General features: G+C 56.2%; 1 protein-coding gene across 1 annotated transcript; it reads left to right on the top strand.

Moving 5' to 3' along the window:
* Nucleotides 1-583: 583 nt before the first annotated feature.
* On the top strand, nucleotides 584-12,059 carry LOC122384063 (lateral signaling target protein 2 homolog; the record flags this gene model as incomplete). Its single annotated transcript, XM_043371043.1, has 8 exons — nucleotides 584-764; nucleotides 1,947-2,121; nucleotides 4,741-4,912; nucleotides 6,049-6,515; nucleotides 6,750-6,986; nucleotides 7,364-7,528; nucleotides 10,161-10,306; nucleotides 10,712-12,059. Coding segments are annotated over 8 exons (2,139 nt in total), but the record flags the coding sequence as incomplete, so codon positions are not given.
* Between the last annotated feature and the right edge of the window lie 299 nt (nucleotides 12,060-12,358).

Raw genomic sequence — 12,358 nt, 5'->3', positions numbered from 1 at the left:
TTGGTCGGACGGGGCCGCTGCCGGATCCGGACTCGCCAGATCCAACCGGAGCAGCGCGGCTGCTCCAACCCCTCTGTCGCGGTTGTGCAATGTGCAATCTTCCAGTACCGGAGGGAATGCAGACGGCTCTCGAGTACTGGCTACCTGGGAAAGTGCGGGCTGTGTCCGATAGTTAGGCTGTTTGTAGGAGTTGTGAGCGCTGGTTTGGCTGTTTGCGGGAACAGAATATGACTGATGTTGTATCATCGCCATGTGTTTGTGTCTGTGTTATGTGTTACTACCGGCGGTAGCACAGTTGGGTGTGCATCTGTGTCGAGGCTACACACACCCAACATCCGTCCGTGTGTGACGTGCATCGACCGACTGTAGTGCCCGACGTCTGTCCCCTTGTACGATGTCTGATCCGTATTCTACGGTGCCCGACGTTCATCCACCGTCTTTCCGTCCGGTTTAACATTCCCCTTTTCCTGCTTATCGTACAGTGTCCTGCGTCTGTCCGGCCGTCACATCCTCGGCTCACTCCGGACAGCCCGGTGTCAATCCGTCCATCTGAGTCTAACATCCCCCGTTCCTCTGCCGACAGTGTCTGGCCGCCGGCTCTTGCATCATGAACCGGGAGATGGAGAGCGCCGGCATGCGTCCGCTGGCCAAGGCTGTCACCAAGAGCCTGAGAACGTCCGAGCGCTGCTGCGTGAACAGGTCGCAAACAGGGCCCGTCCTGCCGCCCCCGCCCCGCCCCCGCCCCCGCCCCCGCCCGGCGCTCCGTGCGCGTCTGAGAATGACGCAACATCACTCAGAGACGTACGGGGGGAACTGGTTTGGTGGCATTCGTGATTGGCGGGCTCGGGTTCGAGAAACCTGTCATCAGAGTTGTTAGAGCAGATGCCAGAGCCGCGGTGAACTGCGGTTAGCGACCTGTTATAACTGATATCAGACTATTCCGTGTCTTTTCGTCATGTCTGCAACTGTATCAGTTATGTGACTAACGTGTAGTATGCTGCTATGGTCCTTTCCGTACTATTTTACGGTCCTTCATTCGTGTCCTGCCACGTTAAGGCTCCCTTCCCTCCCCTATCGCTCTGGTCAACACAGGCGACTCGCCGGCGTCACAGGCACAAGCGGTGCTGACTCTACAAATGTCAAAGGGTGTCGTGCAGTGAAGCCGTAGCTTGCCATTGGGACACATCAGCAGCGGTTTCTGCCGGGCTATTTGCTAACTGGTGATCGTTCAGGCAAATGGGCATTGTTTGAAGCATTAGATATGTGAATGTTGTTTTGCAATAAGTGATTGCGAAATGAGGTTAATAATGAGTGTTGTTGGGCTGTTTAAAAATCACCAGTTAGGCGCGCGACAGAAAAGTTTCAGTCCAACACAATTAAATGGTCTCAATTACACGAGTTGTCTGCCTCAGCTCCTTATTTTTTAATAGTAAAGCTTGGGGATGTATGGTTATTTCAGTGTTATTACACTACACTCTGTTATGATCAAATGTTGGATGTTAGGCTAACAACTTTCTTAACCACAAGTCATAACTTGTTAACTGAATGCTTCCATAGCACGAGCTCAGTTTTGGACTTATAGACTTGGTGTGCGTGATATTCACGAAGTTCCACTTTGGTTGTGTTAAATTCGAGCAGGATTCATGCAGCGTGGCTAAAATTGAGGACTCGATTAGTCCCTTTCCGCAATTTGGTGAGTAAAGGGGAGCGTCACTCCGAGTCTGACACATTCCGTTATCATTTCCGTCGACCACATGCCCTCCAATCGCCGTCCCAGAAAGACTGCAGCCCTGCAATCAGTCACGCCACTGTTGTGTTTGTCACCCTTCCCCTCCCCGCCCTGGCGGGCTTCCCAATCCATCACCCCCCCCCCTTCCATCGCTCTACGTTATAATCCCGCCATTGACCATCAGCCGCCGCCTCTAACAGTCGCCCTCTCCCGACAGTGCCTAAAGTCGCCACAAGAGTTCACGAGAAACTGTGCGAGTCGCTGAAGATCTTTGACCGGCTATTCGCCGAGTTCGAGCTGCGTTACGTCAGCGCCATGGTAACGGTCAAGTCGGCCAAGGAGTACGCCCTTATACAGAATGTCATAGCGCTCTTCTCCGAGACCGTGCAGAGGTGAGAGATGCTACACGTGTTTTTTTTTTTGTTATTGGCCTGTATTGTGTGTGTACGGATTTGAGCGTCAATTCACCTTGTTCATAAAGTTGCAGTGTGCATTGTGCTATAGCATGCTATAGGTATGAAATTCCACAGGGACCTTGAGCGAATAAAGGATGTGAGCTCAAATTTATTGGCTTAGGAGCTGATCTGTTGTCCATTGCCAAACTTATATAAGCAGTGGTCGTATTCTTAAAATTATGTCATGCGATACGAAGCTGGTTTGTTTATTTACCATATTCAAAGACCCGCCGTATCCGTGCTTTCGAGTGTTTGGTTGGCCCAGCCCGCCTTCATAAAAGAATGAGTACCGCCCCAACAGGTCGATACCAGAGGTCGTGCGTAGCAGATACTTCGGTAACCGGGTACTAGTCGCGTAATGGTAGTCTTGGAACCTGATCATTTATAAATCACACCATGGTAATTGATTGGTGCGTTGGTGGCCGACCCATCGGCTTTTTCTATTCCATCGACTTTTTCTGTGTAGTAGCTGATTACGTGTTGCTCACAATATGGTTACGGAAGTGAATGGTGATTCCGCGCTGTCCTTGTGAACATCAGTTTCTGTAAACATCCACTCTTCCACACGAAAAAAAACGTAAGCTTCTCTTATGGTCATTCTGAAAAAAAATACTGTAGTGCAGATAGTCTGTATTTTTTCTTTGACCGTGAATTTGTCAGTGGTTTCCCCCAGCCAGCACTATTCCTCCCCACCACGGCCGGTCGCGCCCGTCTGTTCCTACTCGAACCCACCCGTGGCCAGCGCCGGACGCGGGTCCATCGCTACATACACCATCTCGCGTGTACTAAGACCGATCGGTTCACTAAAAGGCTAGGAATCCGGGCTACCTATCACGAAAGGCTGGTTCGCCACTGAATGGCGCACGAACGGAGCGGTACGGTTTTTTGGTGGTTTTGTCAGTCGTAAATATAGTGGCCCTCGCATGCTCAGGCATATTGATAATTGCAAGGGACGACTCAGTGCTCAACACAATGTTCTGGACTTCGATCATCGTATCTTTGCCGTTCGCTTTGGGGTCGGAGGAACAAGCGTATACCTGTCCCGACCAGGGCTGCGGAGTCGGAGTCGGAGTCGGAGTCGGAGTCGGCCGGAGTCGACAGTTTTGGCCGGAGTCGGAGTCGGAGTCGGAGTCGATATTTTTTCGCCGACTCCGACTCCGGCCCGGAGTCGGAGTCGGTTTTTGTGTCGGAATATATTTTGGGTGAGTTTTACCGTTCAGTGAGGTTTTACTCATTTCCGTCACCTTGCATTCGCCCAACGAAAGTAAAAGAACCTCTGGTTATGCAATCTGACAATAGAACCGGACTGGGCTCAACCATCGCTGACGCCATGGAGCGCCGACAGCGCACCCTGTTCGAATGTGATGCGTTCTTAGCGGCTTTGTACGTTGATGTCCGCTATCGTCTGCTGCTGGATGAGGTTGACATTCGCCAGGCCGAACGGGCGTTCACAAGCGTGGTACATCGCGAGCGGCAGCTCAGGAGGGGCATGGAGAGGCCGTCGGAGAACCGGACCGGGCAGCAAACAGATGGCGCCACAGGCTCCAAGGACGGCAGCGGCTCCAGCGAAGACGAGCTGGAGCGAGATCTGGACGCGCTGCAACAGCAGCGTCAGCAGAAGGCGGAGGAGCAACAGCCGTCGCTCATCGAGGACCTGGAAAAGGTCAGCAAGCTGCAGACAAGGACTAAATGTAAGACTGCCTACGACGGAATCGCGGACGGGTTCCCAGCTCAACTACAGCCGGCAGCGTGGACTCTCACGGCCTACCCGTCACACAAGTAAGCGTGGAGCGGCTGTTCTCCGCCCTGAAATATATCGTGAGTGACGCCCGATCGTCTAGGAAGCCCGATCTGGTCGAGGCCGTACTCCTGCTGCGCACGAACTGGTAGATGTCTCGTCTCCGAGTCTGCGTGCTGTACAAGTGCACTGTACTGTACACGGTAGGTACGTTCGCCAAACATTTGTTTCTGCTTGCGCAATAAAGGCAAACAGGCATGATGCATCTTTGATATATGGGAAATAGGTACTGAAGGTCGGAGTCGGAGCTGGAGTCGGAGTCGGAGTCGGAGTCGATTTTTTCAGGCCGGAGTCGGAGTCGGAGTCGGAGTCGCTCAAATTCCGTCGACTCCGCAGCCCTGGTCCCGACGATGTGCTATGTAGCATGGTCCACCACCCCGGCGACCATTGACGTCCTGCTGGGTGCGTGACCCAGCTCATGACGTGTCACAGAAGCACGCAGTCCCCGTGGGCCTACGTGACCCGCCTCGCTCACACATCGCGTCATACATACAGACATTCCATATACAGCGGCGATGTGCCTGTGTGGCCCACCCAGAGTCGGTGGTAACTGAACCTATAGGACACGGTGTCCCTGTGCCCCGTGTGAGGCCTGAGGTCAGTGGTAAGTGAAGATGTGTGACAGACACAGCGTCCCTCTGAACAGCTGTGTGACCCGACTCTGTTGCCTGTGTGACCTATCGTCCCAGTGACATGTGTGACCTGCCCCTGTGACCTGACCCGCCCCTGTGACCTGACTCGCCCCGCTCCCCCGGCAGGGCGCTGCGCCTGGGTCTGCTGAGTCAGGAGCAGCTGGATCTGTACGATCCGGCTCTCATGTTCACCATCCCTCGGCTGGCCATAGTCGCCGGGCTGGTCATCTACCCGGATGGACCGCTGCGGCTCGATCAGGATATCGCGGACATTTCGGAACTCTTCCGACCGTTCAAGGTAGGCGGACGCTGGGCAGACGGTCGCGAGGCGGGTGGTCGTGGGTCTGGTAGGGGTTGTTTCCTGGGCTGTGTTTCCGGGGTTTGGTGAGGGTGTTATGATTGGGGTAGGTTCCGGGTGGCATGGTTCCGCTTCTGAACTGGATCGGGGTACATGGCGCTTCCGGGAAAAGACAGGGCACAGGCGGACGCGGGGTCGCGCTACACACTTCCCTGAACGGTCGATATGTGGGCGACAAAAAACAAAAACAAAAAACGCACGGCACAGACACAACTCGTGATGCGGCGCCTGTAACATTGAGCGGTAGTTTCTCAGCGGGATCGGCGTGCTTCGTGTAGGGTTATGTGACGCTTAGAAAGCATCCAACTGTAAACATCACTTCTCGAGTATCGGTGACGATAGGGTTTCTTTGCTTATCGAGCCGTTGTCAAGTGCGATCGCAAATAGGCAAAGCTGAGTCATCCGACTCGATAGCACCCTTTGACGGCTCGACTTTATTTCGCGCGTGTCATGCATTCAGCGGAGCCCTTCTCAGCGCGATAGTGGAGCCACTCATGTCCGAGTCTCAGTGGTTTGTATGGCCCGTGGAGGTTTATCACGTACCATTCACGCCTCGCTCCGCTGCCGCTGTTGACGCTCGGACCTCTGAGGATAGGGGGAGGGAGGGGGACCTCGTCTGCTCGTGCGCGCCACGTGCCCCTGTGCGTCATGTCGGCGCCCCAGAACGGACGGTGACCGCGGACGTCTGCTCAGCGTTACTAGATCGGGACCAAGGTCGGTGTGGCGCCGCCGCCGCCATACATTCGCCCCCTCCCCCCGTCTGGTACCCCCCCCCCCCCTCCCGTCCGCTCCACTGACTGAGTGACCCGTAGTGTCCCACTCCCGGCTGTTCGCACCACACGCATTGTGAGCAGTAAACATGCGTGATGGCGCACACATGCTGCTCCGAATCGACCGATCGACCAGCCAGACAGTGTTTGTAATGGTAGCGCCGATGTCATGACACTGTTTGCTTGTCTGCTGCAGCTGCAGTGTTGGTTCTAGAATGATAAGGTTTGTTGTCATTTTAAGCTCTTGCGCAAGCTGTACGACCGCCTGCCTCAAGTGCAGCTCATTTTATCATCTCTCCGTTTCAGAATCTGCTGTGTAAGATCCGCGAGCTGCTATGGACGCTCAGTAAGGCCGAGCTCTACGCTCTGGAGAAGGCCCTCTGCTCGGTGGACGAACCCATCAACACGGTGGCCAGTGACGTGCCCTCGGCACCCGACGCCTACCCCATGCCCGACATCGACGCGTTCGTGGCCGAGTTCTACTCCAAGAACCCGGGCTGTCGGCGGAGTGTCAGCCGCTCAGCGTGTCGGGAGACGGAGGCGCGTCTGCGTCAGTTCCACCCGGGCAGCCGCTCGCACCGGCGCCGGCGCGGCCAGGGCGGCTCCGGCAGCGGCTCGAACGGCCACCGCCGGCTGGCGAGGAGCGGGGCCACTGCTGAGGAGGCGGCGGCCACCGGCGCCCCGGCAGACCAGCGCCGCGGGTCAGCCACGGAGCCGGCCGCCAGGGGCCGCGTCGGAAGGGTGCCCATCATCGCCTGCGACTACGGCAGCCGGTAGGTGGTGCTGTGGGGCGCTGGATGGTGTGGGCGAGTCGGGCATTGTGGTAGGAACAGTTTGAGTCGTGTTGAGGTTATTATTCTCTTTACTCTGTAGATTTGGTAATTGTATGCGCCTGGTATACATTTAATTCACCACGGCACTGGGTTACGGAGTGTGACAGCCGTTAAGTACTGAGCAGTACCGTCCACCACTCTGCACTGATGTCTTTCCCCACTCCTCGCCCGCAGCCTGGACCAGCGCCGGGACGTGGAGCGTCAGGTGGCCTCCATCGTGGACGACCTGGTGGGCCTGGCCGTCTCAGAGGCGGAGCGGCGCGCTCAGTCTGCCGAGGAACCCGAGCCGCCCGCCGCCCCCGCCCCCGCCCCCGCCCCCGGGCACAGCGGCACCGGCAGACACCGCAAGAAGAAGCTAACCCGCGCTCCGTGCGGCAGCGCCGGAGGCCTGCTCTACCAGCACAACCACTGGTGGGTGTCGGCGGCTGCAGGTCTGGGGTGGGACTGTGTGCTAACGTGTCGATAGGTAGTGAGCTTGAGGCAAATTGGTGTGGTTATATCTTTTGTTTCTTTCCTGATTTATTGTTAGTGTGCTGGTGAGTATCACTCTGCAGTCTAAACTCTACATACGTAGCCTGCAATAATGTTCGTTCCATCTAGTGAATTTGGACTCACTTTCATGTTGTATTTTTTACGGTTGATAGAAATGCGTGGTGTTATGTAAAGTTATGTAAGAGAGGGCCAAACCCTGCCCATGACGCACTAGCGATGCTACCAGTGTCGCAGAAGCATCTGATTTTCTCCTCCCGCTGTCGTCTGACGGACCCTCCCCGCCTTCCGTCCGTCAGCTCGCCGGGCGGCGCTCCGGCCGAGGGCAGCAGCCACCAGTCGTCCCAGTCCGGCTCCGACTCTAGTGACGACGAGCGGCCCACGCGCAGCGGAGACCGAGAGATCGCGCTGGCCATCCAGGCGGCCGAGATCGCCACGCGCAGCCGGTCCCGCGCGCGCTTCAAGTCAGTACATAGGAGCGGGTGGCAGCGTGAGGGGACGGTGGGACAGTGGTCTGCTGGCTGGTCAGTAATTGGAAACTCGAGTAAAAAGACTGAATTTTCGTTCGTTTAGCATGGATGAGCAATAGGGTGTGTCACTAGAAACAGATCAAGCGCTTCCGCTGATTTTCCTTGTCCCTGTGTCTATGGAAGCCCATTGGTGCAGTTCTTTTTCCCATGCATCGAAAATTCGATCGGCGCCGGCTGAAAGAAGTTCGGGATTTATCGTGGCGCCCGGCGTTGCAGTCTCCATGTTTGGCGTAATGCCTTTGATGACACTAACACCAGCCGCGCGCGTCTTCGCCTGTTAACGTCGACAGACGCTGTCAATACGGATGTAAGCAATGCAAACGAGGCAGTATCCTCTATTGAGACAACGGTTACACAGAAAAGATGCATCTTTGCCATTCAATAGCAAACTGAATTCAACTCAATTAGCATTTGCCTTACCTTGCATTGTGTTCAGGGAACCGATTTTCTTGCAGGCCTCCTTTGCGGAGATGTTGCCCGCCCGCACGGCTCTGGTGAGCTGATACAGCAGGAGTTGGTCGCTGCTGAGGTCCGCGATGATGTTGTCCGGCAGATCCAGCTCTGGGCCGCTCACCGGTCGGAACTTCACGGGAGAAAGACGGTGCACGGAGGCGCCGGCTGCCTGGCCCAACGGCCCCGTGAATGATCCGGGTCCACTGGTTTTGCCGTCCAAGTTCTGGAAAACTTCCCTCAGTACAAGCTCATTCGAGTGCAGCTGGCAGCTTGTCTCATCCGGCATCTTTCTCTCCATACTTTTTTCGGGTCGACCAGCAATTCTGTTTTGCCGCTCGCTACGCGACCGACATCCGTCTAAAAACCATTGATGACGGCCGCTACAGCACGGTTGGATAAACCATACCTTGTCGGTCAGCTGCCAGTGCAGTGTTTGTCATATCATCATCGTTTGAGTCTTTGATGCATTCCTTCATCTCAAATTCACTTGTGACGTCTTCATTACTGTCGTTGGTGTCGGTCGTTGCCGACGAGTCTACCTGGCCTGTCTCGTCGATATTGACGCCGTTGGAATAGGTACGGAGGTGGGAAGGACCAGCTTGACCCACGTCGCCCCTCCCCTCGTTCCGCTCCCGTCTCAAGGCTCGCAGTCTTACGTCGTTTCCTCGTCTCCTCGTAGTCCACACCAACCAGTCTCATCTTCCAAACTCCTCTCTGGTCTCGAAGGAATGCTATTTCCGCTGGCGGTACCCAGTTTGAAAGCGGACAGGTACAGCTTCGCCGATCTTTACAGCGGCAGCGGGCGATGTCAAAAAGCTTACGAAACAGACTCGCTTCAGGAACACTTTGTTTCGTTTGTCCCTCCCACATTCTTTCGGACACCTTGTTCGATCGGCGAAATCTTTCGTAGACTTGCTTTACCTTCCGAACCACATTGTGCATTTGTATCGTTGGTATGCCCTCACTCGACCACATTGCAACCACCGCCTCCGCTGCTTCACGTAAACATGCAGTGACTGTCCGCTCACTTTTTCTATCCTCTGCCAAGAGTCTCACATAGTTCACTACATCTCTGTTGGTAGGCAGCTGATTTACCCGCAGCACACTAGGAGACCCGATAACAAAATGTTTCGGCTTGCTTCACCACGGCATCACTGCGGCACGAATAGTCCGATTCGATTGCACCACACGCACTTCTGCTCACGCCGCAGCTGAAACCAGACTGACTCACGTTCTTTGCAAGCTCGTGTGTCTCTGGGAGACAGCACATGACTCGAAAGCCGACACATTGTGTTGCCGACGGAGGGGTGATACCCGAGACCCCGCTCATGTTTCCCTCTGTCCATCCGTGCTCTCATTCTCCCTGCCCCACTCGTGATAGTCTTGCCAAGGCTGCAGCGTGATCCTATTACATACAGTAGCGGCGGAACACCTTCAATTAAGGGGGGGGGGGCACTGCCGACTTCTGGTCCCATTCTTTCCATGCAACGCCCATAGGGCTAATGTTAAAATACCAAAATCAAAGGGGGGCACGGTGCCCCGGTGCCCTCCCCGTTCCGTTCCGCCGCCTAAGTCCTATTATATGGATCATCTGTGAGTCCCTGAATGGCCTCAACACATTAAAATGATAGTATGTTTCGTCCGACGTCCATTTAAACAAGAAATAGCAATCGAATTTTAACCGTCAAACGGCGTTGGCCGCTACAGGCCGACGGCGAGTCATATGGCTGGTGTTAGCGCTACGGTACGCATTGTGTTCAGTATGGAGACTTCAACGCCGGGCGCCACGAGAAATGTCGAAATTGATTGGGCCCGCGCCGCCTGAATTTTCGGTGCAGCGAAAAAAGAACAGTGCCAATGGGCTTCAATGAACCCAGAGACAAGGAATATCCGCGGAAGCGCTTGATCTGAGACAAAAATATTTGATATGACACACCCTAATGAGCAATGTAGAATTTAGAATATAATACTCCTTGTTCATCAGATTCAGTAATTATGCTCACAGTATCATTAGCTGTGAAGTGGCCCATTCGATTCAGCTGATGTGATGCTGACCACGAGCCTACGCTGTTGGCCGGATGTGTGTACCATTACAGTCGTGTTGTGTCTTCAGGGACAGCCAGGACCTGATTCACCGTCTGTTTGTCTGCATTTCGGGAGTGGCCGACCAGCTTCAGACCAACTTCGCCTCAGACCTGCGCAACATCCTCAAGGTGGTCTTCCAGATCAACGCCACGCCCGAGGAGGATTCCAGCGGAGGTGAGATAATTCTGTCCCTGGAATGTTACGTGCCTGACTGCGTCAAAAGCAACATCTCAATTTGTTGAGCTACCTCAAGAGCGTGTAACTCAAGTGTAAAATCCACATGGGAACGACGTGGACGGGTCTTTGTCAACGCTAGCATGTCCAAGTTTGTGATCTGTTCTGTAGCTTGATGGAGCGTCCAGTCTCCAGCAGAGTCTGATCTGACCCGTTTTCTCCGTGCTGTCCGGCACGGCCCAAGTCTGACTCTGTCCCCTCCGATCTCAGTGTTTGACCCCGTCCCCTCAGCGTGTGCTGTCTGACACGGCCTTTGTCTGACCCGTCCCCCTCGCGGTACCCCCAGTACTTGAGTTCGTACTGTCTGGCACAGCCCATGTCTGACCCGCCCTCTCCGTTCCCCAGAGCTGAGCCCGTCGTGCGGCTCTGTCGACTCTGCCGAGGAGGCGCTGGGCTCTCCGGCGGCCGTCATCGACGTGGTGGATGTAGGCGGGCCCGCCCCCGCCCCCGCGCCGGCCCTGCTCAGCCAGGTCTCGGAGGAGTCCCACCTGGCCAGCAACATGCGCGTGGTGGGCGACCACATGGAGGCCCAGGTGCTGGTGCACGGCAGCATCGGCATCAGCGGCGAGGCCGGCCTGGTGCAGCAGGTGCTGGCAGAGGGCGGCCCGGCCCGGCCGCTGCCGCCGCCGCCGGCGCCTCCGGCCGTCACCGTGCCGGCGCGGCTGACGGAGGCGCTCGAGCCGCGCCAGCCGCCGCCGCCGCCGCCGCTGGAGGTGACGCCGCGCCGCTCGGCGCCGCTCTGGGTGCCCGACCAGGCGGCGCCAGAGTGCATGCAGTGCGGCCAGCCGTTCACGATGGTGCGCCGCCGCCACCATTGCCGCCGCTGCGGCCGCGTGTTCTGCTCGCGCTGCAGCTCGGGCGTGCTGCCGCTGCCCCAGTTCGGACACCAGCTGCCCGTGCGCGTGTGTGACGAGTGCCTGGCCGCGGAGACGCAGAGCTGAGAGGGACGGGCGCCCGGCCGGAGCCACAGTGGTAATACTCGAGAGAAGCGCAGAGCGCGGCGGGCCGGACGGCGCCGCGCGAACATGTTATTTTCGTACACGTGACTGAGCTGTTGAGAGCGTTCACAGGTTTATAGGTAGTTTATGAACAGTTATCGAGGTGTGCGTGCGTGTGAGAGAGCTAGGCGCCGTGTTTGTTTTGACCAAGAGGCGCTCGATGCGAATGGTTATCGTGTATGTCGTTTACTCGCTGGAGATATTGGCCGGTTGGTTCAGTGCCGTTAGTATGCTGGTAACCGCTGTGGGCCGGGACGCCTCTGATTTAGCCTTATTTGGGTATATCGTCGCTGTATTCCGGACGGAACGACCGTCCGCTGATGCCGAGGTCACAATGCGTGTCACGAGACAGGGGATTGCTCAAAGGGGGTGGGGTCCACTGCTGTGTGCGGGGCGGCGGTCCGTGCGCCGCGCGCCAGGTCAGGTCACCTGTGTGTGCAGAGCGCCGGCCGCCGCCGCACCAGACGGTGAGCGACGCCGTGACCTGACGGGGAGCGACGCCGTGACCTGGCGGCCTTTTACTTAACCCGGCCGTCCGTCCGTGCCGGGCCGTTTTACTTTTGGACGCAACACTGTGATACCGTCTGTCTGTCTGTCTGTCCGTCGGGCTTGAGAGGCGGGCGAATGGACCCGGCCGGCCGCCGCCGCGTTTTTTAACGGAAAGGTACTACAATACACGTAACACTCGGCAATCACCAACTGTCTGCCTACAGCTGAAAGCTAGTGAGGATGCACAGTTAAAATGAGGCGTAAAAACGCCTCAGATACATCTTGACCTGGGACGGAGGTACTGGGTTCGCCCTTCCAGGATAACCGCCCGATACCGATTACCGATGGTGGCTTCATTTATAATGGCGCTTCCATCAAACACCTCGAGCAGTCGCTAAGATAGCTGTTCTAATACGTTTCAAACCAAATGAAGGTCACATATCCGATCTCATTACACGCTGCTTTCACAAGAAGAGTAGTCACGAGGAGAGTTGAATGAGAGCTC

Source organism: Amphibalanus amphitrite, unplaced genomic scaffold, assembly GCF_019059575.1.
Source record: "Amphibalanus amphitrite isolate SeventyFive unplaced genomic scaffold, NRLGWU_Aamphi_draft 000180F_arrow, whole genome shotgun sequence".
Lineage (NCBI taxonomy): Eukaryota > Metazoa > Arthropoda > Thecostraca > Balanomorpha > Balanidae > Amphibalanus > Amphibalanus amphitrite.
The sequence above is the reverse complement of the archived record's forward strand: the minus strand, read 5'-3'. Positions and strand labels throughout refer to the sequence as shown.